This window comes from Nothoprocta perdicaria, unplaced genomic scaffold, assembly GCF_003342845.1.
Source record: "Nothoprocta perdicaria isolate Ctin4 unplaced genomic scaffold, notPer1 scaffold_4, whole genome shotgun sequence".
NCBI classification, from domain to species: domain Eukaryota; kingdom Metazoa; phylum Chordata; class Aves; order Tinamiformes; family Tinamidae; genus Nothoprocta; species Nothoprocta perdicaria.
The window spans coordinates 8,734,279-8,760,997 of record NW_020455643.1 but is presented as its reverse complement, the minus strand read 5'-3'; the positions used below and the strand labels follow the sequence as shown (position 1 = coordinate 8,760,997).

Below are 26,719 nucleotides of genomic sequence, written 5' to 3'. Positions count from 1 at the left end.
AATTTAACTGAGTTGACGTTTGGAGTTTTTCTTCTGTGTCTGTGTGCGGGTGTTCACGTGTTGCTTGCAGCTGGGTTCTCACATCCGAGCTCACTGATCTTTTGTGAATGTGTGCTACGGCTTAGGGCTGATAGGAGGAAGGAGGAATGACGTAAAAGTTTGCAAATTTGTGACTGGTTTTAAAAATAGTTCAAAAATATTATGTATCTTCATTTTGAAGAAATGCAATACTGCCTGGAAACCACAACTACTGAACATAAACCATGTCAAGCCCCTTACATATGTTAAATAACACTGTCAAATAGAGGGTTATAAACAGCCTGCTGTGCATTAACGCTGGAAGAAGCTCACTAATCTTACCCGCCGCGCTACAAGCCCGTGATTGACAGCGGCATCGCGGACCCTGACGTCGCCTTGGCTGGATAAACATACCTCACATTTCGTGCTGCACCTTTCCAGAGTGAACCTTGCCAGAGCCCTTCCCGAACGCGCAGAAACCGCCGCAGCCCCATGCAGCCGGCTGCTCCGGAGCTGGTGGGCTCCGGGGGTGCCCACCCTGCGGGCAGCGGGATCTCCGCGCCTTGCTGGGCCCAGGCACCTGGCCCCCGTCCATTCCCGCTTCCGTCTTTCCCGCGGCTGTGACAGAGGAGCTGTGAGGTCCCCAGGAAAGCGTGAGCAACGGCAGGTCACTGCCAGAGGAATTCGACCAAGCCACAGCCAGCCCGTTCCTGAGGGAGCCCAGCAGGCAGTGGCGCTCACGCCGGCAGCCGCCTCTTGCCGCCCATGGGAAAGGGCAGGGATGTCCTTGGAAAGCTGCGGATGCAGCGCGTGCCATGAGGTTGGGCTCGGGAAGCGGGACGAGGCCGTGGCGCGCAGCCCGCCCCTGCCAGTGGAGCAGGGAGCTGGCGCGGCCGCGGCGGGAGGCGTCTTGTGGCCTGTGGGGAAGATGCTCTGCGGCCGGCCGCGGGCCGCCTGTGGGTTGCAGGAGATCCCTTCCCATCCCGTGTGGGGGAGAAGTTTTGGCCAAGGCCGCGGAACAGCTGCCTGCTATTTTGTGAATGATGTCTCGCAATCTAGGAGCGTGTGGAAGAGGCAAGTCCTGGCAGGTTGTAGCGAGCTGTGAGAGAGTCCAGATCTCTCCCAGAGAGCAAGCAAAGCTTGACTCAGCAGGGCTGGAACGGGCTTTGGGGTCTTCCAGGTGTTCCATAGCACCACCCCAATGGATGGGGAAAAGGGCACAGGGCTTAAACTGAAAGCAGCATCCTGTAATCAGGGTGTTCTGCAACTTCATGGTCCCAACTCTGGCTTAATGGCTTGCACTGACAACTACACCTGGAAATACAGTCAGGATCTCTCCTTACCTGGCAGAGCACTTATTGTGACACTGCAGGGCTGTTCAGGTTTTAATGGGTTTATCTCCCAGGTGGAGGGTATTACCAGCTTCCCTCTGTCTTCAGTGCAACTCTGCGGAAATCCCTCTAGGCATGAGACAGTACCTGGACACTGAATTAATCCGCGCTCCTGGGTCCTCGCAGCTCCATTAGTGGCTTAGCAGGGGAAGTGGCCAGCGTTAACAAACTTAAGAAAATAGGATTTGCCGTGTTTGATCTGCCCTCAACTCCTCGCATCCTCCTACCAGCAATGACAGAGAATGGGCACTTTACAGGAAGACACAAAACAGCCATAATGCCAGGCTTAATTTATAAAATGTGTGTTTCCAGAGGCCCTTGGAGAAGTTCATGGTGCTGTAGCCCTGCGGCCGCGTGCACARGCACGTCTGCACCCACAGCTCTTACCTTGTGTGTCTCTGGAGCCGTTTGCAGTGCAACGCGGAGCCCACTCCACCTTCCTGCTCCAGGTGCCCACAGGCTGCAGCTCTTTCACTGACCTGAAGTTGCAGCGGTCTCAGAATCCATCTGCACTCAGGAGCTTCGTGACRGGCTGTTTGCTCTGTCGCTTTTCATCTAACACATCTTCTCAAGTCTCAGCTTTCACCATTGCTCCTGTTCTTGGTCTGCTTTCCATTAAACAGCGTGTTTGCAGGCTGTGTGACAGGTTTCAGCCGAGGCGCTACGTTCCTCAGCAGAGTGGCACATTGATCAGTGTCTGCGTCTACTGACTCCCGTCGGGAGCTGCTCCCTACTCCCAACTGACTTCAGGTCCTCCCAAAACAGCAGTGCCAAGAGTAAAACTAAACTTGGAACTGCTTAGGCTCGTGGTTGGTAAATTGAGACCTGTTTTCAAGCATGTCAGTCAGGTGGATGAGGATCAGCTGTTGGGGATAATGACCTGTTAGCTGGAGTACCTTCTAATAATGACATACCAAGCAGCAGGTTTAGAGGGTTTTCCACTCAGTAGCATCACATTTTTGTCTGCAGCAAACGTGGAACATACTGCTTTGTTGTCTTAAATCCTTCAAGCCCTCACTTTCACGCGTCCGTTTGGGGCAGAAATGTCTTTAGGGATCTCTTTCTGGCCAAGCTTTGTTTTTCTTCACCAGATCAGCATGGCATCCACGTAGACTTCAACACTGCTTACGCTGTGAAAAGGCTGTTGTTGTCCCAGCAGAAAACCTCGAGTCTTGGGCACAGCCTCAGCAGGCTGCGGATGTAGGGGCTGTGCAGAAATATGTGTCTGTTCTTCTGCTGACACTTGTCAGCTTAGAAGAAATTTTACGTCAGCTGTATGCTTAAAATTTTGCTCCATGTCAGTATCGAGAAATATTTGCCTTTTTTCATGGTTACTTAAACTCGCTTGGTCCATTTGCTGCAGGATTTTGAGAGCAGTGAACGTGTTTGCTGCTCTGCCAGGCTCCGTGGTACAGCGACCTTTCCTACAAGCCAGAGATTATGGGGCCCAGGGTGCCTCTCGGTCCTAATCTTGATCCTTCCTCCCAAATTCCTACACCTCAGATTTCCCAAGTSAATTCTCCTGTCTCTCAGTTGGCAAAAAGGCCATGAGGACACAGCAACACCCAAGTGTTCCCCTCTTGGCCCAGCAATACCTGCAAATCACCCCCAGCCTTCCAAATGCAAGGATTTTCTGTAGCCAAAAGCCCTCCTTTCCTTTAAGGCTGGTAAACCCTGGCGTGYGAAGGAGCTGCTGTTGTTTGAGATGTTCTTACATGCACAGTGAAATCAGTCAAATTGTCTTTTATCCTTTTCAGAGCACCAGCAGARTTGGGAGACATGCTGGGAGATCACTAAGAGCGGGGAATGCTTTAAAGAAAGGCTAGGAGACAGGCTGTGAGTAACATAAAACAGTCAAGCAGTCAAGTTTGGCACGTGTCTTGTTAGTGTCACTGGATTTTATGTGGCATTTCCTAGGGATGTTCTGCTTTTATTTCAAAATTGATGTATGTGTAGAAAATACTTCAGCTTCATTGACAGTTCCCTAGTGGTCTACAACTTGCTGTGCTGTGTCATGATTCGTTAGTCTCTGAAGAAGATATTTTTAATCCACCAACATAAACCCTTTGCAATTGTTTAATCTTTCTTTTCGTCCTGTGGTTTTCTAATCATGCATCTAACGAATGAGCCCTTGCGATTTTTAAGCTACAAATAAAGTGAACGGAAGTATCGTGCTCTTCTTTTGGGATAAATCTGGATCCGTTTCTTCACATACTGCATACAGCATTTTAACCTCTGGGGCGGACAAGTGTGAATGTTTAGAAACAAGCTGATTTGTGGTTTATGCGTTTGCCAGATGGTTAAAGTCATCTCCTGCCCCTGTGTTTCCAGAAAAGCTCTGAGCTTTGAGTTGGGTAATGAAGCAGCAGCCAGGAGTGCAATGCCAGCTTGCCATGACAGTGTCTGCATAAAGGTCTTCATAAAGGATCCAGTAAAAGCCAGGCTTCTTTCTGGTTTTGTGGTAATATCTGATCACCTGTGATGGTGGTTGTGGGACTCACGGGACAGAAACAGAGCAGTCCTGTGTGGARGGAACGTGTCGGTGACTCAGCTCCTGTGCTCTGAAGGGACCAGGGTCCTTACTGTGTCCTGGGAGAGCCCCTTGAAGAGCAAAGAGCAGCTCGTAGGGTTATTTTGTGGTCACTTGTGGCTTTGGGGCTCAGGCTGGGAATCTCTGGTCTGTAAAGAAGGTTGGTTTAGAAAGGAGAGAGGGATCCTCAGAGACCTGCAATCTTCCATCTTCCTGTTTGTTCAGCGATTCGCAGGCTTTGCATGCATTTGTATGCATTTGTATGCAGTTATGTGTCTGTGTGTGTAGGAGGGGAGTTGCTGCAGGCAGGAACAGGGGAGGAGAATGAAGATTTGAGTAGAACAATGAGATTGTAAATCCGGAGTGGGCAGAAGGATTCAGGCCAGAGGTAATACCCAGAATGAGCTTCAGCTCTTTTTCCTAGGCAGCATTAGGTTGACGTTGTACTTTGGTCCTCCTGCGTGGATCTCGTAGCCTAGGCAGAGGTAGTTTGTTGGCTAATGTCCTGGAGAGAAGACATTAGAGGGATGTGTTGTTTGGACAGTGCAGAATGAGGAAAACCCAAGATGATGTGTTGTATCACAGCGAGTGAGAGAGAGCTATTCCATACAGGAGACTTGGAGATTGGGAGACAGAGTAGGAAGGAAAAGGAGTTCACCCTGACAAATAAGTCACCCTATGTTCTGCTCTTGGTTCATGTGGGGATGTTCACCATTAGCATGCAGGAAGTGATAAGCTTGGCTGCCAATGAGTTTTGTCAAACCTGGCCCTGTCTCCCCACACCCGCAAGCTTCAGGTCTGTTTGTTGGCTGGTCATGGAGCCTACTGGATGCTCATGAGCACAGTCATTGCTGACTCCTTCTTGGGCCTGCCCTGCATTTCAGTTTGGGAGCTGAGATGTCTTAGGAGTGGATGATAATGGGGCAGGAGGAGTGGAGAAGAATAGTTGGCAGAAATACTCCCTTCTGAGCACACTTCTCCAAAAAACAGGCTTTTGACACAGCTGATTTTACCATTTTGTTTGTCTCCATTTGTCCTGAAGTCTCTGGGGCAACATGAATCCTTCAGAAGTCTCCTAGAGAATTTAAACCAGCACCTGGAAAACAAGGTATATTTAGGGAATGGGAAGGAACCTTCCCTTAGGGAAAGGAGGGAACCTAAATAAGGTTCCTTAATGAGGAGGCAGTGGATGAGATGGGACCAGTTCAGGCCTGGAGCAAGATCTCCAGCCTGCAGGAACAGCAGTTCTGTAACTAGGTGCTGAGATTGGCCAAACATCCCCTGTTGGCAAAGCCAAAAAAGAGGGACCACTCCAGGCCAGTGTGACGGGTAATGAGGTGGGCTGGAATGAGCCACGTTCCCTGTGTCTCCTCTTTCTGCACTGTAGGACTTGTAGTCTCTCCCTTACTAGCCCTACCCTGTCCCTGTCACATTCACCTCTAGAGAAGGGGGCAACCACGAAGTGCAGCTTTTACCTGGGGTCTTTCTGCAGCASTTTTGAACTTCAGTGCAAATAGAAGCTCTCTGGAAGAGCAGTTTAAGTGAAAACACAGCTGTGAGGTTCGCAGGCTGTGCTCCTGTAAGGGCTCATCCAGTGGGCCCAGCCAGCCCYGCTGCCGCCCTTCCAGCACACAGGAATTGGGAAATCCATTGTGAACAAGATTGAGTTTGATGGCCTGTGCGCAGGCAGATGGATGTATTTTTAAGGGACGAGGTGCCAGAAAGCTCTGTGATTACGTTACTGGAGCACGGCTCGTTTCTTGTGGTTTTAAAAGTGAGTGTCAGAACTTCATGGTTGGKTTTTTTTGTCTTTTTTTTTTTCAGGTCAAAAAAGAAGTTTGGGCGGGGCATAAAAACCTGCTTGATGACTAAGTTTATTCTTAAAAAGCTTTCTAGAGCTTGCTGGAGAGGGGAGCCTCTGTCCTGAAAGGGATCTGATACCACCCTTTCTGGATTTACTTGCAARTGGGATTAAAATCGAATGAATGCCAACAGTAGAAAGGAACCCATGCCTTCCAGAGGACTGTTTTGGTATAATCTTTAAGTCCAGTCCCTTGCTTTTAGTTTTGTGGCCTCATATTCTGCCTATCCTCCTTGTCCTCGGTGATCTCTTGCTGCCTCAATACCACATTGGCCGCATTACCTTGAGCAGTACGACCAAGCCTGGCAGAAACTAGCCTTTATATTGCCCTGGATCTGGGCCATCTGAAGTGCTTGACCTGGTTACACAGCTGAACTGATAAGACCTCTCTGATACTGTGCACACGCAGAGAAAACTTTGTCTAATGACAGAGGTCTGCTGCTCCGAGCCAGGGCTGGGAACAAGGGGGATCCCAGCCAAACCATTTGCCCCAGGGGAGTGCAGAATTTGCCCAGGCAAGTCTCTATGGGCACTGGCAGCATTTCAGGAGCCAGAAAGTTGCTGCTTGGGCTCTCTCCTTGTTGGAGCTACYAAGCCTTATCACATGCCTGGGCCCCTAATTGCTGCAGATCTGGTTTTCCTTCAGAAAGAGGGTGGCTGCTGGCTGCACCAAGTCCAGGCAAGCTTGGAGGTCCACAGCAGTGCTGAGCACTGCTCTCCCATCCTGAAAAACCTCTCTATGGCCTTGCTGGTGGTGGAGAAGCCCCAAGGTGTAGGCTGGTCCCTTGATCTGATGGGCCTTTCTTGTGATGGGGTCACCCTGTACTTGCGTTTGGGTTGGAAACATCCGTTCCCCACTGCTCCTGCAGGCATAAAACTGTATTTTGCAAACCAGGGGCCTCTCCTTTGCCTTGGTATGAGATTGCAGGTTTTGTGGTATTATTGGTATCTTGGTATTGTTGTTGTTGACTCTATGGCAAGTCTTTGCATTGCGACAAGGAGCAGTGTAAAAGGAAAGGAGCTTCCAAGCAGGACGCTGTGTTGAAGCAATGCTGATATATTGGTTAAGAGTTAGAGCCGGGTCAGAGGGGCCATTGCAAAAGCCTGTTTGTTTTGCAGATCCTCGTGTCTCTGGGAGGCTCTGGATGTCTCGTGACATTGCTGTAGCTGAAGTCAGATGGCAAGATTGATAAGGGGTTTAACCAGCTCCTGACATCTCCTGTGCTGACCCCAGCCTGGCCCTGCAACCTTTTTTAATCAGGAGTACACGGGGTTTGTGATGTATTAGAGGAAGAAGGCAGGAGGAGGGGGTGACTGCTGGAAGTAGGACCAGAGGGAAGTGGTGGTGCAGAGTACACGCAGAGCAGGGTGGGAGCTGACAGGAAAGGAGGCTGGAGTTTTATTCTCGGAGACTCGTGGCAGCAAGCACCTCATAGACTGTTTTTAGCATGAAAGGAGAGGCCTGTGGAGCAGGTCTTGCAGGGCCTGAAGGACCCAGGAGCACGAGCACCTTTGCAGCTGAGCACAGCCATGCAGAGGGGAGYGCTTGTCCAGGGATGGTCAGTGCCGTGCTCGGCCTGCTGTGACTCCAGTAGCAGAGGGACACCCCCACAAGGTGTTGGGACAATGGGTACAGCCTTAGCAAGCTTAGAAAGAAGCTTTCAGTCGCTATGTCCCAGTTTGCCCCCTGAAGGCACCCAGCTGGCCCTTCCCTACCTGCTGCTCTTCTACCCCACGGTGAGTTTTGTCTGTGGGCACTTGGCAAGGGCCAACCACCAGCAGCAAGGGTGGTCAGAGTGTCACACCTGGCAATGTACAGGCAGAGCGTGGCTGTTCATGAGGAGCTCCTAAGGACTCCCTGCCTGGGTGGCAGGCAYAGACGCCCTCTCCCAGTTTCCAGCTGGCCATGGCAGAGCATGAGCAGAGCAGATCTGTGGGATTGTGAGTCAGCAGCATCACATCTGCCCTGAGCAGCGATGGCCAAGGAAGGGCCGCARTTCTACGTCTCTCTGCAACATGGCCTGACCCTGACATTTCCCTGAGTAGGATCCTGTTGTCCCCGAGCCCACGGGTGACAGCGTCATCCTCTTGCCTGACRGTTTTGCCCTAAGAGATCAAGCTGCACGCGGTCCCTGTTACACAAGCCTCACTGGCTGGTGAGCAGAGAGCTGAGTCTGCCAGGCAGGGTGTGTTTTGTTTGTCTGGAATACCGTAAGCAGAGAGAGAAGGGTTAAAATAACAGAAACTTGAAAGCACCTTATCTGAGGGAACTGTGGTCTTTCCTCTTTGGGAAGGCAGGTTCCATGGGACCTTGTCCCCCAGATAGTGGGAAGGTTTCCCTCCCATACCTGGTCCTCCACATAGCTTTCCCTTGCGGCCTGTCCAAACAAGGCTCTTTTCCTTCCCAGCCCTTTTCCTTCCTTCCTTAGCACTGGACTTGTCTCCTTGCACAGAGMTGCCTCCAGCCACGTTGGGTATGGAGGGGAAAGCCCAGGTGTGCTGCAAACAAAGCTCTCAATTAGCATGACCCCAAAGGCCATTTAGGCACCAGAGCTGTCAGTGAGATGGACTCAGGTAATCCTGCATTTGTGTCAAAAGAAAAATAACTTTTGGCCGTTTCCAGGTCCTCCTTCAGTTCACCGAGCCAGGACAAGCTCACTTGGGGAAACTCTAGTCCAGATAGGGACAAGTCACCTTCATCTGTGCCACAGCAAGGGGATTGCTGGACTCCCTTTGGAGTTTCTTACTCATTTCTTATCCCATCCCGCTCCCATGGGGAAGCTGCCGTGTGCCCTTGCAGCGTTGGGAACGGCAGGAGTCCTGCCTTGTCCAGCAGCATCAAGAATGGATCGCAGCGATGTGCTGAGCAGTGCTGGAGACCAGAGYTTGCAGCAAGAGGTAGCTCCGGAGAGCGCAACAGGTTGTGTCTGAGCAGCAGTATCTGGTGTGATTCTTGTGTCACGGGCACACGTGGATGTGTGAGTTTCTTGGTGCATGTGTTTCACAGCAGATTATAGGGTTAGGGGCATGGAAGTCACTAAAGAGGGATTTCTTTATCCATCTGATGGATATCTTTATTCATCTGATGGATATCAGCTCTGTTGTTTACTCAGCATCCAGGATGGTGGAGATTTCAGTGGTTTTGTGGTATGCAGCTTTATTAGGGCCAGCAAGAGCACAGTGCTTGACTTGGTTGCATTGTACAGAAGGCAAAATCAGGGTGCCAGCTAATGACTCAACACGGAGGGATTCAGCACACGGGCTGGAGGGAGATGTTTTAATTTGATGTTCATTTCTGCACAGGCCATTAATTTGAGTTAGCAATTTCACAGGAGTCTGGAGGAGTCTGTGATCAATAGAGTGGCTCAGCACCTCTCTTCTCCCTTTTTGAAAAAATCAGGCTCATTGTAATAAAGTTGCTTCAAGTTTTAAGCATTCTCATGGTCTTCCCGACCATTTGAAGAGTCCTGCACAATCCAGAAGTGGCAATGGCCCTGCCATTGATGTTTTCTCCCTGACCCAAGCAAAAACTGAGGTGTTTTAAAATGCATCAAAATTGAATCTATCTCCTCCAAAGGATGCTGCCCCTCTTATCCAGCCTACTGTGTCCTCCTGAGGGTCTTTTTAGGACATTGAGGGCTATAGCCTTAGGATGGAAATACTATTTTTCTGGCCCCAGCAGCTTTCTGCTGGGTAAAGAGGTTCTGCTCRGATGTGTGCCCATTTCAGGGGGTCAGCCCTGTGCTGCTGTACAGACAGCTTAGCATGGGAAATCACCGGTGACATTTTCATCAAAAAAAAGTCTCCCTGCAGAGCTGTTCTGTTGCGTGTTGAAAGAGGATTAATTTTTTTTCCCCCTTAAATAAAATGAGCTGAAGCTGTAGCTGAAATCTGAAGGCTCTTGCTGAATGCCGCCTTGGAGCTGCAAAGAAAGCAGCTTCCAGGTCACCTCATAGCCTCCTGCCGGACACTGATCCAAACTGCAAACCCTTCTAACAGCTCTTTAATAACTCTGCACAGAAGGAAAAATCTGTCACCTTCCCCTCTGCGGTTTCTCCTCTGTTCTAATGCACTGGAGGAACGAGATGGAACCGGGAAAGTTTTCAGAGAAAGACTCGTGGGAACTACAGCTGCTGATGGAGAACACTCATTTCTTTAGTGTCTGAGGGGAACCGCAAGCGCTTTGGTGAAGGGCGGTGTGTGTGGGTGGGTTTGGAGGGGTGAACTGTTATGACCCATGCATTTCAGAAGAACCACAAACACTTTATAGTAACAAAGGGTGGAAAAAGCGAGAGGTTTCTGCAACGCATGTGACTTTTCCCTGAGGTTTGGAGCCCTGCGGTATGTTCCAGGCCACAGTGTTTGCGTGTCAGTCTTGGTGAGTTYGCTCTCTCCCACAAGCCGTGCTCGAAGGCACTGTAATGACTGAGAATACAGCCTAAAATGTTGCTTTTTTTTTTTCTTCTCTTTCTCTCTGTCTCTCCATTCGTTACCCCCCACCCGCTCCTCTCTGCAGCTGAAGCTCTCGTTTACATTGGACCAGGAGAGTGGGATGCCTCAAGGCTGTTATATCTATCAGTACCGGGACAGCAACAAGTAAGTCCCGCGGGAGATWGCAGATAGGGGAAGGTGCACTGAGAGAAACTTCCCTGCCTTCTCACTTGCTGGCAGAGGGATCACAACTGCTTGTACCACTTAAAAGTAGATTAAAACAGGCTCTGCTTTGACCTGAAACTGGGAACTGCTCCTAAAAAAAGGCCAGATCCTTCAAAATACACGAGGCCCTGCTGCCCCCTTTGTTCTGCAGCGCTGGAAAGGCTGGTTGCTGCTTTGATTTGGCTAAAAGGCCAGCTCTGGGTGCCATGTGCCCTGGCAGGACTGACGCAGGCTTTTCCTAGGGGTATTTGCAGCTCAAGCTCTGCACTGTTTTGTGCTGGGGTCTCTCTGGAGAGAGCAGGCTGGGGTGGATATCCAGGGCTGCACAGGTCCAAAGAGGGCAGCCCTTAGSCCTGCTCAGCTACAGAGAGACCCTGCTCCCCATCTGTGCCTGCCCAAGCTCATAAGTGGGGGTGTCTCCCTTGTGGGTACTGCAGCCCAAGCCCAACCGTGCACTTTGTTTTCATAAGATGCCACATGATATTCAAGCTTTAGATGTGTTTGGAGCAGAGAGTCCTCAATTTCTAGGTATTCTGCCTATTTTTACTAGCTGCTGCACTGAATTGGCACCCAAGTTGTTTTTATTTCAAATCACATTCTCATTATCAAATTGACAGCAGCAGCGCTGCTCAGATATTTTTGTGTTCACGCTGGTTTGCTCTGCATGAAAACCAGTGTGCCATGAATCCGTAGCCAGTCACCTCCACCCATTTAGTTCTGCTTCTTGCCAGTTATTGCAGGTTAACCTAAAAGAGGAGGGTACGTGAAACTGTTAATGAATGACACACCTTGCTGYTAGATCTGCTCTGAAATGCTGAAGAGAAGAGTCCCAACAAGGAAGAAATCCAGCCGCAAACAGTAACCCTTTCTAAGCTCAGATCTAGATCTGATGGCTTTTGTTTCAGGGGTGTTTATGGATCTAGTGTTTGTAATACTGGTGCATATCTCAAAAATCAGCAGTGTGTTTTCAACCACAGACCCTCCTCTCCCCAGGCTTTTGTGCCATTGTTTGAAGGAACTCCAGGGAKGGGAGTGGAGCTTTTTTTTTTTTTTTTTTTTTTTTTTTTTTTTTAAGGAACCGGGGTGTGGGAGTGGAGCTTTTTTTTTTTTTTTTTTTTTGTTTAAGCTTTAAGACCAATGGCAATTCAGCTTGGAAACCTTGTTTTTAGCTCTGAATGGTCCAGCATGGAACAAAGTGGCTGCAGTGTGGCGGGGCTGTTGATTTAGAGATGTATGGCTGTGACCAGGGTTTCTGGCAACCGTGGGAGCCGAGATGCCCAGAAAATGCCATCTGGGATCATGGATTTGAAAAATACAGGGGAGACGAGATGAGAGGAGTTGCAAGTAAACTCAGACTTGGTGCATGTCTGACAAATCCAGACTACAATTATAACTCCCTGCGGGGCCCTGCGTGTTTTTTTGTGTTTCATAGCTTGCTTAACTAACCTGAGTGGGAGAAGGGAGCAGGATATCCATTTCCCTAGGAGAACTTTGCTAAGCTCACGCTTCCTAACCCCGCTTCAAACTTCCTGCACATAATCCAGGGGCTCCCAGGACTTATCCGACGGATTGGAGGGGAAAGATCTATAGCTGACGTACGCTTGCAGGTGAATTGCCATTGAGGCAAACGGGTGCTTGCCCTGGGCTGCACCCCTGAAGATTTTGGAGGCGTCCACGTGCCCCACACCTTTGTGGCCGACCGTGTCGCATGTGGACTGCTGCTGGTGCAGTGATGCACGGGGCYTGGTGCTGCTTCGCTCTCTTGCCCCACCTGCTCAGCCATGCAGAGGCTTCTCAAGCAGCAGTCATTTTCTAGAGTTAATTCGTTATCCATAGCATAGTATGGTGGTTGTCATTAACTGTTTTTACTTAATAGCTTTCCAGGGTGGATTGTAGACCTGGTATTCTCACAAGGCTAGTCAGGATTTAACCCATCAGGACCCCAGGGATAACAGCTCTTCCCCATTATTTAAAAAATGTATCTGGAAGGTAAAACAACATAACGTTTGTGTCTGCACCGCAGTTTAGAGCTATTTCTAGCCCGGAGAGGAGACGCTGTTAATGATGTGCTGTGCATCTCTACAAGATCATGCATGAGGAGGGCTGCAGACGTGTGCCCTCGAGCCCTCGCATCCTTCACAGAGCATCAGTCCGTGGCAGGTGATGGGGAAAGTCTCGCAGCAAACCGCACGTATCTGGAGTTCTTGAATAGTAGCTTTGATAGGAAGAAGTGAGTGTCATCCCAACCCATGGGAACCTTTGTGTTCCCTGTGAGCTGGGCTCTGGAGAGGAGCTCCGTGTCCCTGCGGTGCCCAGAGGAGTGTCCCTTCCCCTCCAAGTGGCAAATGCTGTTCCAAGCTGCAGCCAGACGGGGCCACCGGAGAACAGTGTATATTGGCCTCCGCTTGCAGAACAAAGGGCTGGGCTGTTTCTGAAAGTGTAATTACCAAAGCAATTAAAAWTTCTATTGCTTAGGCTGGAAGTGCAAGTACCATGCAGGCTTTTACAAGGGCAATCAGCTGGAGTTTGTTCCCTTTAAAACAATAARCCCTGCCAAGGAGGTTTGCTTTGTTCCCGGCGCCCGCTCACCTCCTGCACCCATGTGCCCAGAGCACCTTGGGGAGACCAGACTTTATGGCACCATTTCCTTGGCACTGTCTGTATGTGGGAGCTGAGCATCCCATTCAACAGAGCTGGCCCCTTTGCCTAGGCTCTAGGTTTATCTATTAGCTTTTGGTCTCTTAGAGCCTAGGACTGAGACCAGAAGATGTTGAGCAGCCAGCCAGGCTCCCTTTAAGCTTCCTCTCTAATGTATTTGTATCCAATGTGATTTAATAGTCCCAGCAGGGAGCAAATCCTGTGCTTGGAGCTGTATGGAGGAGAGTGGCTGTCATTGCCTACCAGCCAGTTGCAGGATGAGACCAGGGGATCATCGCTTCTCCTTTTCCTTGCCCAAACCCRCACACTGCCCTCTCTCGAGCTGCCTGTCTTTCCCCACCCTTAAGTCTTTCCTGGCCCTGGAGGAAATTGCTTGACCTCACACAGATGAAAGCAGTCTCATTTTTGAGCCATGTTGCTTAATTTCTCCTAATGGGGATAAATGAGTGCAATTTTAGGAGGACAGGGCTGCTGCAGGAGGCTGTGCCCCGCTGTCAGGAGTGTCATGCTGTGACATGGGGAATGGCCTGATGACTCAGTGACCTTCTGAGCTGGAGCATATCAGCAGCCTTCATGTGCCTGGAAGAGAGTCACATCCAAAAACCAAAGGTCTTGCAAATGGTGCTGTGCTCTGACTGCTGCAAGAATTTGGTGCTTAAGTGCCCGGGTGACAAGTGTGATGCCARCTGTGCTGGAGAAGTGCCTGGTGCCCAGCACCAAGCTCCAGAGGCTCAGRGAGTGCCTGTGTGTATCCAATCCTCCTGCAGGCTGCTGGGCAGCAGGGAGGACGAGATGGAGAAGGTGGAGGGTAATCATGGGAGACTTCTCCTAGCACCAGTATAGGAAGGGCTGAAGCCACTTGAGTTCCCTGGAACTTGAGATAAGAAATTAATGGCAGCTTTAGTGTCCTTTGGCTGTGACCAAGGAGAAGATTCAAACTGCTTTCCATATTCTCTGTATTCTCCATATCCAAAACTTTCTTCAGGACCTGTCTCTAATAATCTGTGCAGAGCAAGCCCAGCCCTTCAAGTCCCTTGCCTTTCCCTTTGAGCTTTCTGATTAGCATCACCTTTTCAGGTGACACCTTGTTCCTTGTCCCTGCCATCCCAGTAGTGGCACTGAGTGTCCCTGTCACAATTCATCCTGGCACCTGGGCCATATTGCAGGAGGTTGTGGTGCTTCCTTGCCCCTCTGCAGCTGACATGGTTCCTCTTCCCCCACAGCCTCTAGGTACAGGTCTCTTGTCTAGGTCTCTTCCTCACGTTATAAATGCCTTTTCTTCTGATACACCAGCCCGCAGTTCCCCAACCATTTTCATTTTAATTCCTTGCTGCAGTTGGGCTTTGTGTCAGGATTATGAATTTGCAGTGGGGGCTTTCTTGTTCTCTTCAGAGTAATTTCTAAACCCAGAGGAACAACATCTCACAGAGAAGCACTTAGAGACTTCTTAGAAAGGCAGCGTTGGAGTATTGATCGTTCTGCCTCCCCAGGGACCCCGAGCGCTGCGCACGTAGCTGCTGTGCCGTGTAGCCACTTGCGGGCAGCACCACACAGCTCTTCAGGATGAGAAGTGAAAAATAACTCCAGTTGATAGGAATGCAGGACCCTCTTTTATAGAGAGATCAATGCTGCCTGGTACATTGGATTAGTGCTTAAAACACCAGCACTTCAAATGCCAGGGTGCACGCAGCGCTGATGCTGACAGCCCGTGATGCGCGCTGCTGTTCGGGTTACCCACTGAGCTCCTCTGCACAGCCTTTTCAGAAGGTGACTATAATATGTGCGGTGATGTACCCAGCGTTACATGAGGAGAGCTAGCCTGTAATTATGCTTGAAATGTTTGAGCAGGTTATTTGTCACTAACACATTAGCTCACTCCATTTAATGCTGCTGCTCGGCGCTGCAGTGGGTTTGCTGTAACTGCAACTTGCGACGAGGGGCTGCGGGTTTTTTTGTCTAAATGCTGCAAAGCCGCCTTGTTTTGGGTTTGTTCTATTTTACTGGGAGTGATAGGCACAAAATGTGTCAACGAGCTGACGCAGCGTGAGTGATTTGTTTTCGAATGTCTCTCTCTCAGGTGTACGGCTTCTGATGGACTTTAACGTGGACCTGGTCGCTTTGCAGCGAGCCGGCAGGTTGCCCACAGTCTGTTTTGTTCTTCGTGAGGAATTGAGGCTGTCAGCGTGGCTGGTTTGTGCAGAAGGCTGCTGCACAGTTCGTGCAGTCGCTGGGGACCTGGCTGGCCTTGTTACACGTCCTTTCATGGCAAGCATCSCTGGCTCGTGTTGGGGCAGGGAAGCCGGTGCCTGTCTCTGCTCATGGGGGTTGCTGGCTCTGTCCAGCTCTGACCTGGAAGGTTCAAGTGGCCCCTCTCCGGTTTGCCTTGTTGCCAACTGGGATTTCACGGGAGAAATCCACGCACGTGTAATCCCCTGAGAGGCTTGGAGGGATGTTGTCTGGGCGGCATTGTTAGCCCGAAGCTTAAGAAACACTTTTTTAGATTGCAGATCAAAAGAAAATGAATCCCCCGCTGGTAGCGTTGGATCTGCCAGCTCTTGTCAGATGCTCCGAGGCCGGATTTTCCCTTTGGGGTGCCCTGTTGGAAGAGCTGGCTGAGCTGAGCAGAGGCAAGACCAGGCACCCTGCAGCTGTGCGTGTGACACCGTGTATGTGTGTGACACCCTGTCGGTGCGTGTGACACCCTGTGGGTGTGTGTGTGACACCCTGTGCCCACRGCGCTCTGCTCCCCTCCGCGCACTGCCGGGGTGCAGGGAGCATTGCCCAAGTCTCGCTGCAGGCACCTGAGCTCCCTGGGACCCCTTCCTGGTGAGCTGTGGCAGCCCCTGGCTGTCCYTGGGGACCTAAGAAAGAAACCTGGGGGTGATTAAGCCTGTATTTCCATTGCTGAGCAGGCAGAATACCCGTTTGCCTGTAATTAGCCCCTAGGTTTGAAACCAAGCCAGCCTATATTGGGCTTAAAGCTCTCCCAAGCTCTGGTGGAAGGGGCCCCTGCATGGATAGGGGTGGGATTAGAAACAAAATGCAAAGCCAGGGCTTGGGGCAGCGTGGCCGAGGAGATACGCTCCGAAAAAGAGATGACTAAGCAGGCTGGAGTTTTTCTTTTGATTCAGTGTCTTGTTTTCTGTTYGGCTTGTTGGCACCAAGCTTTATCCAAGTCAGCAGGTGATGTATGTTCTTCACCTGCCAAAGAGTAAAGCGCTGGAATTGGCTGGACCAGGCTGGTGAATTATTCTGTCACCGTATGTGGAGATAATCCAGTCCTCCTGGCTTTGGCATAGGTTCAGTGTAGGSTAAATTGTCCAGGAGAATTAGTCAGGATGTTGCACTATAAAACTCCAAGGAAACATAATCCTTCCTGGATGAGATACGAGCTCGGTTTTTTGCACGCCACAAACAAAGTTTGCTGGGACAGATATTGCAAAATAGCCCTTGTCACCTAGGACCGAGCGGCTGTGGAGTTGTTGCTTCCCTCCAGAAGGGACCCCRTGGCAATTGCTGTATGAGGAGGAAGGGCTCTTGCAAAGGGCTCTGCCCAGGGTACCACGTAACCACTTTACCCAGCACAGATCTGCCTCCTCCTACGGCCACCTCGCTGCTTAATAACAGGCTTAATAACAGGCTGGAGAAATAGTAACTGCAGACTGCTTGGAGTGCTGCTGTGGTATGGGGGCTGTGGATGGAAAAGGTGACCAGGGAAGACTACCTTTCCCTCATGAGAGCAGACAGGATCTGGAGACGAGCTCTCTCCTTCCAAATAAATGTCTATGGGTTTCCTTGATATCCTACACAATGTCCCCCAAACACCAGTAAATCTCTCTCTAAATCCTCATGAGGAACCTGTGTGTGGATGGRCTTTGCGTCTTCTTCAACTGGGAGGAAGACCTGGCCTCTTGGACCTGGCCAAGTGCCTCACCTCCCAGGTCTGCCCCTGCTCCCCCTGCACTGAACCAGGGGAGTTGTCTTCTCATGTCACAGAATCACAGAATTCTCCTGTATTTCAGAGTGTTCACCTGGAGAGGAGCTGTAAAACCTCCTTGCCACRGTTAGATGTCTTGGTATTCAGTGGCAGTCCAGTAGGTGAGAATTTCGCTGTAATTATAATAGAGTCAGAGATGCTGTCTCCATGTGTCATCCCTGGAGATCTGTTTACAAATTCATTTGCTTAACAATATGTTTGAAAGACCTTGGTATCATTTCAGCACCATTTCCCTGGCCTACTGCCCGGTGAGCTGCATCTGGGCTAGAATTGCTAACCTGTGGGTTGGTTTTGTTTTAGTACCCTGGAGTAAAACAAGTCTCTGATTAGCCATTAGGAACATAGGGGAGGGCAGGTCTTATGCAGGTAAGAGAAATTAGTAGTCTTTCCACAAGAAGTTTCTCTCACTTTCATCTTGAAACCAAGGTACTGGATTGACTTTGTCAAGAAAGAGCCCACCCTCGAGCTGTGATCTGCCTGTAAAATTGCCAATCCTCCCTTCCCTGTCTCCAGACAGCAGCTCTGGGCACAGTTTTTCATAACAAATACGGGCAAGGAGTGTTTGATTTGACAAAGCTTCTGTGTCCTTGGCTGGTCAATGGTCCCAAGACCTTTGCCAGATGAAAGACTGGGATATTTCTTTTTGAGCGACTTTCTAGGCCAGACAGACATACTCTACCATCAGAATGAACGTGTCCAGGGTAGTGGCTTCTCTGATGGATCTAGATTTTGCTCTTTGCAGTTCTCTTTATGCTGTTACAAGCAGAGAGCACTGGAACCACAGCACAAATGTATGTGCACCCTTCTACTGCTTCGGCAGGATGTGCTTAAGGTGTAAACCTCAAGAAATGATGTCCTTGAGACCCGTGGAGAGTTGTGGGCAGCAGCAGATGGTGACGTGTGAGCAGAGATGCTGAAGGGCATGCTGAGCACTTGGAGCTAACGTTGAGCTGGTGGAAATCAAAGGAGCTCTGCTCCGAGATGAACATTGCAGTCCTGCTCGCTGCCTGCTGTGTCTGATCTCTGCTTTCTGCCTCGAGAGCAAGGGCTCTCCGTGTGCCCTGGGCAGGACCTCTATGGTCTGCTCAGCACTAAGTACTGCCGGTCCTCCGGGGAGCAGCAAAGTAAGCTGGAGTAAGCGGGCGCATTGTCAGCCAGCTGGGATTGCTCCCTATGAAACAGCTACGGGCTGGAAGCCCAAGTGTTTAGACTACAAGTAAAGGATTAACCACTGGCAAACCACTGGCCAAGAAGAAACCAATGGATTCTGCAGCTCTCAAGGACAAGAGTGCACTTGTAGAAGATACTTTAGACCCTACAAGGTAGTGGTAGAGGGTTGCACAGAGCAATAGGCATCCAGACAGAGTCGAATGCCATAATTCTCCTCATCTTAAAATCCTGGCATACTGCCGTGTGTTGATGTAAAGGGTTGACTTTGTGTTGACACCACTCACTGCTTTGCAAAGCTGGATTTTGCCAGCTGCCTAGCCTGGAAGAACAGGAGTATTTGCCTTGAGTCCTGCTGAGCTGGCCATTCAAAACAGCTTCTCGTTTGAAATGATGTCCTTGTAAATTAGAAGGTAAGAGAGGAAGCCCGTCTCCTGAGCAGCAAGGGTGAGGGGCTTAAYTTTGCTGGTTTCTGCCTTGCTTTGCCCTGGGACCTGCTGCTGCTTCAGCTCTTTCCTCAAAGTTCAGAACAGCTGCCTCTGCATTGCAATGAAAGCTATTTCCTCTCCATTTCTCGCCTTCTTTTCCATCGCTGTACCAGCCAGCTGTATTTCTTTGAAAAGATCTTCAAATCACAAGTACCCTTCTGTGCTCAGCTCCTCACAGTGTCACCCTCACCCTAGATTGGGTTCCCAATACAGTTTAGCACTTTCACCTCTTTCAATTTGCCATGCATTAGTCAATCTGGAGTCTAATGGATTTGTAACCTGACTTTGCCCATATCATCTGGGAGGTTCACGGCAGCGTAAGAGGATTTGGGCGCAACTTCCTTTCAAGTTAATGGAAAGATCTCAAGAGGAGTGGAACCTGCTTAAGCATCTCTGCATACTTTGCATTAATGTTGCATAATTTTAATGGGAAATGACTCTAAAGTCTTCAAATCAGCTTTGAACACCCTCAATCTTGTATTCTTCACTTTCTCCATCTAAAATGTAGAAATGAAATGAACAGCATCAATATTGGTCAAGAAACACTGCAAGTGTTTGGTCGTCCATTGATTTCTCTGCGAATGCCTGGTTTCCTGGAGATCAACTGACCCCACTGGGCTGCTCACCACACTCTTCAGGTCAGGAAGTCCAGGGTTTCTTCCCAGCTTAGTAGCCATGTATTTCATAGGCTTTGATAAGTCACATACCTGTCTGTCTGTAAAGCAGGAATGAGCCCAAGAGTCCTGCGGGAGTTTATTTTATGAGCAGCTATAAAGCACTTTGCAGTCGCCAAGCAGGAGGGAATAGAGGAAAGTGAACTTCTATCGTTGCTGCTCAAGTCCCAGCTCCTCTGAAGAAGGGGGTTCAGCTCTGCTGCCCTGGGTGCAGTTACCTGCCACACTTCATTTGTCTGGTGCAGGTTGTCCTGCCTGCTCGCACGTGCTGCGGGGCACTCTCTGGGTAAGGTCTTGTGCAGCTCTGCTACTGATGTGGGGCCAACCATGCTACTCTTGGCACTGCTCTGGTAAGCAGCTCTGCCTGCTGTATCTCCTCCCTCTCTGCTTGCTCTCCATCCTCCTGCACCTCTGTTGTCATTTGGACTTTTGAAGATAGTAGTTGGCAGTCATTAATTTTGTTGTTGAGCATCTCTAGTGAATAGATCACTGCTCGTTTGTGCCTCATTTACCAGAGATTTTGCCTCATTCTGGGTTGCAGGTAGATGTTTCATTCTGCCTCAGATGAGYTTGCCTGTAGATACTCAGCATATCTCCCATCTTTCTGGTTGGAAGCCAGTCTTGGCAGATCTCTCATACATGTTGGTTCTCTGGCATAACATGGTTTTGCCCAGACAGTTAAGGTTGAATGGCCTCATTTAGAGCAAGAGTTGATAAAGATCCCACTCGTCTCAATGCAGCCAAGTCAGGACAGATGCAGTTGTCCTGGCAGCTAAGAAAGGCCACATTGATTAACCCAAACATCTGTGTACTCCAATATCTGCCTTCTGACAACAGACAGGAATGGATGATCAGGAGGGTGTATAAGAACAGGGGAAGGAATGATCCATCCCTACTTTAGATCTTCCAGCACCTGAAGACTGTGACCTGGTAACAGTGCTGTTTTTTATTGAAGAGCAGAGCTGAAAGAGCTGAGAGCTGTCAGCTTTTAGAAGGACACAGGCAGGGCCACATAGCAGTCCCCAGAGAGGAGGTGGTGAGTTGGGTTGGGCATTTGCACCGATAGAACATTTGAAGGGTTGCTGTCCTCAGTGTATGTGACATGACTAGGAATTCTGGTGTCTGCGGCCTGGCAGTACCCCTGGGAAAGGCTTGGTGGTCAAATGGGACCTAGAGAGTGATGTGGTGAAACGAAGCTTCTTTTGGAGAAGTCCTCTTATTAATGAGTTCTTAGGCTTTGCTTATGCTCAGGACGCACTTTCAGGCTCACTGCCAGATGAACTGCTTGGGTGCTGCTCACCTGGAAGCGTGTGCCAAAACACAAGTGTGCAGTTCTCAGAGGAGCAGGCAGGGGTGGAGGAGATGGGGAGCAGGGTGAATGGGGTGCCCTGGCGAGGCCATGCGGCTGGCAGGCCCTGCACTGAGCTGGGCCCCTGTGAGGTCCCTTCCAGCCCCCAACAATTAGTGAGTCGGGTTGAATCCAGATTGATCCGGCTATTTGTGCAGAGTAAGGCCAATTCCAGCAAGAAATTCTCCTCTCCCCTCATCTCCGTGTTAAAAGGAAGGACACCCTGTCAGAGCGCCTGCAGTGATGGGAAGCGCAAGGCAAGATAGAAGTAAATGTTTCTGCATTGCTGTGCTGAGGCGGTGGCCCGGGGTGCTCCCGCTGCAAAGAGCAGAATTCAGCGAGGTCTCTGCTGTTCACTGTGCACTTTCAGGGGTCAGCTGAGCTTTGAGAAGAGTGAATAGGAGGATGAGAAGCAGAGGGAAGCAGGCAGGGCAAGATAGATATCCACGTTGTGGCATGTGTCCCAGCAGCCATTCCCACCAAATCACAGTGACACCGGTCGTGACGCTTGGCTGGAGGAGAGCTGACCTGGCCCCTCTCGCAGCCACATCCTCCTGCTCTCTCCTGTCATCAGCTGGTCCAGCAAGGAGGCTCAACTGGAGAACAGGGCAGCATGTTTTCAGGAGGGCTGTTAACCTCAAGGAGTTCATACTTAACCATATTAAATCATACTTCATTCCCAGCCCAGCTCCCCAAGCTGCTTTGCCCACACAGCCGAGGGAGAGACCTTGTGAAAAGGGGGTTCTTTTACACCAGGAGCCGCACTCAGGTTTTCAGGGACACTGCAGAGAGCCCCCTGAGGAATAAGACACAGCAGAGGGGCCAAAGCAGCAGATGGTCACTACTGCAGAGACTGAGGAAACAACCTGCGAGCTGTCTGCAGATCCATAAAGCAGCCTGAGACAAAGGATGCCTGTCCCAAGACTCACAGTGAGCACAGCCATCCTGGAGCTCCCCAAAGCGGGAGCGGGTGCCCCGGGAGCTGGCAGCACAGCCTGGATTTGCRCGTGTTTATCCGCAGCATCCGTCTGCCCAGCGCCGGCGCGGAAGCCGCTGTTTATACTTGACAGCCCAGCTATTGTTGCAAAGTATGATTTAATAGCGAGACTTGATTACAACATGCAAATGTAGCTGCTGGGGGACTATCTCAGAGGTTTGTGAAGATTAGCTGTTAAATTGGCCAGTGCAAAAACATTATTAAGCAGAGAAGATAATTATTCATCTTGTGCTTCTGTAGTGTATAGAAGAGACARATTTGTTTAAAAGCCAGCAAATCCTGAACGGAGAAAAGACTTGTGTAAATGCCACATCRTGTACTACTGTATGTTGCAGCATATTTCATTGGAGAAGCAATACTTAACAACAACATTTGGGAACTTGTGGAAGGAATCCGTTATATTACTCTGCATCGTAAAAGCAAACCTAATGCCTGGCCTGTTTGAAGGCTGTGCAGATATTGAAACATCTCCTTTTGGTGATGCTTGATTGCTTTTATGGAGATTGTATCATATGGATATAAACAAATCAGGCACTTGACGTGAAATCTGGGAGCAGGTCTTTAGACTCGCACGTATATCTTCTATCTGTGCCTGTTCCCTCTGAAATGCATCAAGGTTCCCATTAACACCTTAAACACGGAAAGTAGGATTAAAGAGAGACTGTCAGCACATATAAAATGAAAATCTAGGTTTGCGCCGCTGTCGTTTTTACCTTTCAGCCGGAGAGGAACGGGGAGGGCTCCTGGAATACAAAAGCTGGGGGCGCGGGGGGAGTGTGGGCACTTTGCTGTGCTGCAGGCTGGGTTTCCAGAGCAGTCTGCAGCGCAGGGAATTCCTCCTGCTCCCGAGGCCCTAAGCAGCACAGAGCAGAGTGTTGCAGGGAGCAAAACTGCACTGGCCGGGAGCAGTGTGGTGGCTGYGCTGTGTCCCTGGTGCCCGGGGACACTTTGTACAGCTTTTACTGCCACTGCTGTACTGACCACAAGAATCGTTCAGCAGCAGCTGCAGCCTTCAGTCCTTTGCAATGGGGCAAAGCAAAAATTAGCAAGTAAAACTTGGGCTAAGACTGGAAATGACTATGGGAAATGCATTTCCTTGAAAAGAAAAAAGTCATAATGAATGAATGAATGGATGTGTCTTGCTGGGAAGTGAAGGCAAGCAGGGCCCAACCCAGGTGGTGTCAGCTGTCCCCAAGGCTGGGGAGTGAGAGCCACCAGGGGTTTGGCCTCTGCAGATACCCCAGTGCCGAGGCAAGTGTCACGGTGCCACTGTGACAGGGGGGTTAAGTGGAGGAGCTTGTTGGTCACCAAGCTGCATTGGTTGGTCTTGCTGTGCAGGGTTTGGCTGCTGGTGGGGACAAGGGGGCTGTTCTTGCAGGGAGCTGCCGCGGGTCACGAGCTCTGCTCAAGCGAGCAGATGTAGTCAACCTCAAAAGTCAGCTTCAGAAATAGAATTGGCTTGTCAGAGACACCGACAATTCAGGAAAAACTCCTTTGAGGAGTCCAAAGGGCTGAATTTGAGAAAAAAAAGCTCATTCATAGTGGAGCACAGAGCAGTCACAAGTGCCACCATAGGGAGCATGGTGACACCAACAGTGAATGTCCTGGCCATGACTGCTGCTTGTTGATTAATGTCCCTGGGTGTTTCCTGGCCAGTATCTCCAGCTACTGAGATGCTTTGCTGTGGCTTCTCTTGTCAAAGCAGGAGGAAGTCCCCTCCTAAGCCTTCATGAGGGAGATAAAGACTTCAAGGATTTTCAGTGGGAAACTCCTCTCTCTTTGTTGCAGCTCAAGAGCTTTTGTGCGACAGTGATTGCTCTGCAGGCTAGTTCCTGTGTGACTCAGAGCTCCATGCGGAGCGACTGCCGCTGTGTGAATCTCAGCATCCCTGGATAATGTGTCCCGATCACCATGCGTTTGGATTCGCTGTCAGTCCTGCTTTTTCCTTTGCATTGTGTGTCTGCACAACCACGCTGCCTTTTTCCTTTCTGGCTGTGAGTTTGTCATAACTGGAGTATAATTTCATGAGCACTGTGTGTATTCAAGGTGTGCTTGTGTCCTAAGAACATATTCACACTTTCAAGCTGCATATCCAGTAGTCAGTTCTGTTAATGGTAATAAATGGGGCAGCAGGAGTGGTGTTACAGAAGGATTCTCTGATAGCGAGAGAAGGCAGACGTGATGAATTCAACTGCTAAGCCCCCTTTTTATGGGAGTATGGCCTGGATGTACAACAGATGTATCTGTTAAATGGTCTTAACCTTTTCCTAGACTCTGGTGTGCAAGAAGTCGTTTCTGTAATCCCCTTCTCTGGCTGTATTGATGCTGCCTATAGGAGATAGCCCTTAGCTGCAAACCCAGTACTGTGGAATAGTTGCATTAACTCTTGGTTTTGTGAATGGCAGAGTTTCACTGCCCTGAGCTGAACTGCACCATTTGAGACAGAACCTGCTCCTAACTGGTCCTAGGAGTTTACCACTGCTGCTCCAAAACCTGGGCTGGAATAAGGCTGTGATAATTAATGGAGGTTGAAGTACTCCTCCTCTCTGTCAGTTGGTTGGAAATGGAAAAGAAGAACTTGTCACAATTGTGACTGGCTCTAAACTGCTGTCAGGCTCTCCTCCTTCTCTTCCCCTGCCCCAAGTGGAAAATTGTATTGGAAAGCAGCAGTTAAAGCACTTAAATCTTTCCACAGTTCATTTCAAGCTCCCTTTCTTCTTCCCAGCCATTCTGAGGCCAGTTCGGAGCGTGGATGGAAGGCAGAGCGCGTCTCTGGCTGCAGCCTGCAGGACGTTAAGTAACAATGGGAGAGCGGCGTTGAGGGCGGGTGTGATGTGCTGGGGTTGCACGTACCCTAGGCTGCGTTTCCCTGCCTCGGCAGCCTGCCCAAACCAGCCATTGCTSCTGACCCGCTTCCCTGTGGAATGGGAATTGTCTCCGTGTGTTACGGTGCAAGGGCAGGCAGACATGGGCTCGGTACTGCTCCTGCTGTACTGTCACYCTCACRGTAAAGAAGTTCKTCCTCATATGGAGCCTGAGACATGACACTGCGTTTCCATTCTCTGAGTGACCACCATGTGTTCCCACCTGTGTGGCCTGAGCTTCAGAGGTCTGCTAGAAGGTTTCAGTCATCACATCTACTTGCTCTTCTCCCATCTCACAGTGTGTTCAGGGTTTGGGGAGGAGAGGTGTCTGTCAGCTGTGTCTGAGCTTGGAGGCCGCAGGGAACTTGTCATATGAGCTGGTTCAGGTTGCCACTTTCAGGTTTAGGAAGTGTCATGGAGAACTGGTGGCCGGAGATCTGGGACGTGAGTCATTCACACTTGACTGCTGAGTATGAAGGCACGACAAGCCACATTGGGGGAGAGAATACGGCTGGTTGGGATCCAACCCCCATGAGCATCCGAGTCACTCACATAGGAGTCTGCAGCACTGAGGTCCTGTGGTGCCAGGGCTGGAGCCACCAGCGCAATTCCAATGCTAGGGTCTTTGCAGATTTTTTTTTTTTTCTGATGATTTCTATCACAGAATGACAGACACAAGCACTAAGAAAGAATAGATTGAGCTCCAGCTGCAGTTCAGTCCGAGGTGGAGAGTTTGATATCAAAGGTTTAATGTTGTGCTTCTTACTTTAAATGTACAGCRGTGTTCATAGAAGGGAACCCTGTTCATACAAGGGTCAAACTGTCTGGGAAAGGCAGCACCCAGGGCCAAGTGTCTGTCAGGCCTGGACTGGAGGATCACCAAGATAATAGAATATATATGGTTTTATTTCAGTTGTGTCATATGGAGATTGTTATTCAGTGCCTGCAGGACAAGAAAACTCCAGGTCACCTTAGGATAAGCCCCATGCTCCAAAAGAGGTTCTTGTGTTGGCYTTGCGACACTCCAGTGCAAAGACAGGATTCAATGCCTGCAATGCTCTTTTCCCAAGGTTTAAAAGGCACATAGTTCTGCCAAGATGACAATGTTGGAGATCTTACTGGGATACAGTGTTGAGATCTGCCGATTTTAGCAATTCAGATGTGCTGACAGAGCTGCATGTCTGGTTTTGGTGATGGTAGAGTTTTACAGAAGGCTGATCTGTTCTGCTGAGCTCCAGTTGCACCTCACAGGTCAAAGGTAGCACTGCACGGTCTCTCTTTCATGAAACTTATGGCTTGCACTTTAACCAACTTTTCTTGATTCAGTAAAACCCTGACTCAAAGGAGTGGTTTCAGAATGCTGTAGTGTTTTTCGTCATGATTCTTCTGCTCTTAGATGCAGCTGAAGGTCTTACAAAAGCTGGTGGAGGAGCTAGGAGACTAGGCTGTGTATTGTGGTAGTCAGGGATTAACACACTTGCTCCCTTTACCCAGCAGCATATGAGGTTTGGTAGACCTCAGTGTGAACAGAGCTTGTTCTTTCTTTCCTACAATCTCAGCAGTGCAGCGAGAAGCAAAGTCCTCTCCTGCCCAGCCAGCTCTGCAGAGTCCTCATATCCACCTCTGGGCTTTAGGGACACAATTCTTCCTAGCGTATAGCCGGCCTTATCTGTTACAGACTCATCAAAACCACCTTATCCCTCCCCATTTAACTGTCTGTCTGTGTGTAGCTCCGAAAGGAGGTGAAGAAGCCCCTGTCCCTACAAGTGCGCAGCCTCCTTCGGCCCTGCGCTGGTGGCCAGCGTGCTGCTGGGCGCCTGCTCTCGTGCCGTTTGGCCTCATCTGTCGCGTGCCGAGCTTGGTGCAATGTTTAGCTGATCGTCCTCCATCCCATTGCACAAACGAGGCTAATTTCAGCCTGCTGTGATGTGTGGGCTCGCTGGAACATGACTGTAAATCCAGGCCTGAACGTTTTCTTGTCATGGACAGGGTGGTGAGACCGCGTTGCTGTGTTTAACCTCAGGCTGTCCTTAGACCAAAGCAGACTCCTCAGAGCTGTACGCCAGTAAA

General features: G+C 49.9%; 1 protein-coding gene across 1 annotated transcript in view; it reads left to right on the top strand.

Moving 5' to 3' along the window:
- The window catches only part of DIS3L2 (DIS3 like 3'-5' exoribonuclease 2), a 183,493-nt gene that overhangs the window by 135,327 nt on the left and 21,447 nt on the right, over positions 1 to 26,719 (top strand). Inside the window, exon 15 of the mRNA XM_026045381.1 lies at positions 10,317 to 10,396. Within this exon, the coding sequence (XP_025901166.1) occupies positions 10,317 to 10,396 (80 nt within the window). The remainder of the gene's footprint in view (positions 1 to 10,316; positions 10,397 to 26,719) is intronic.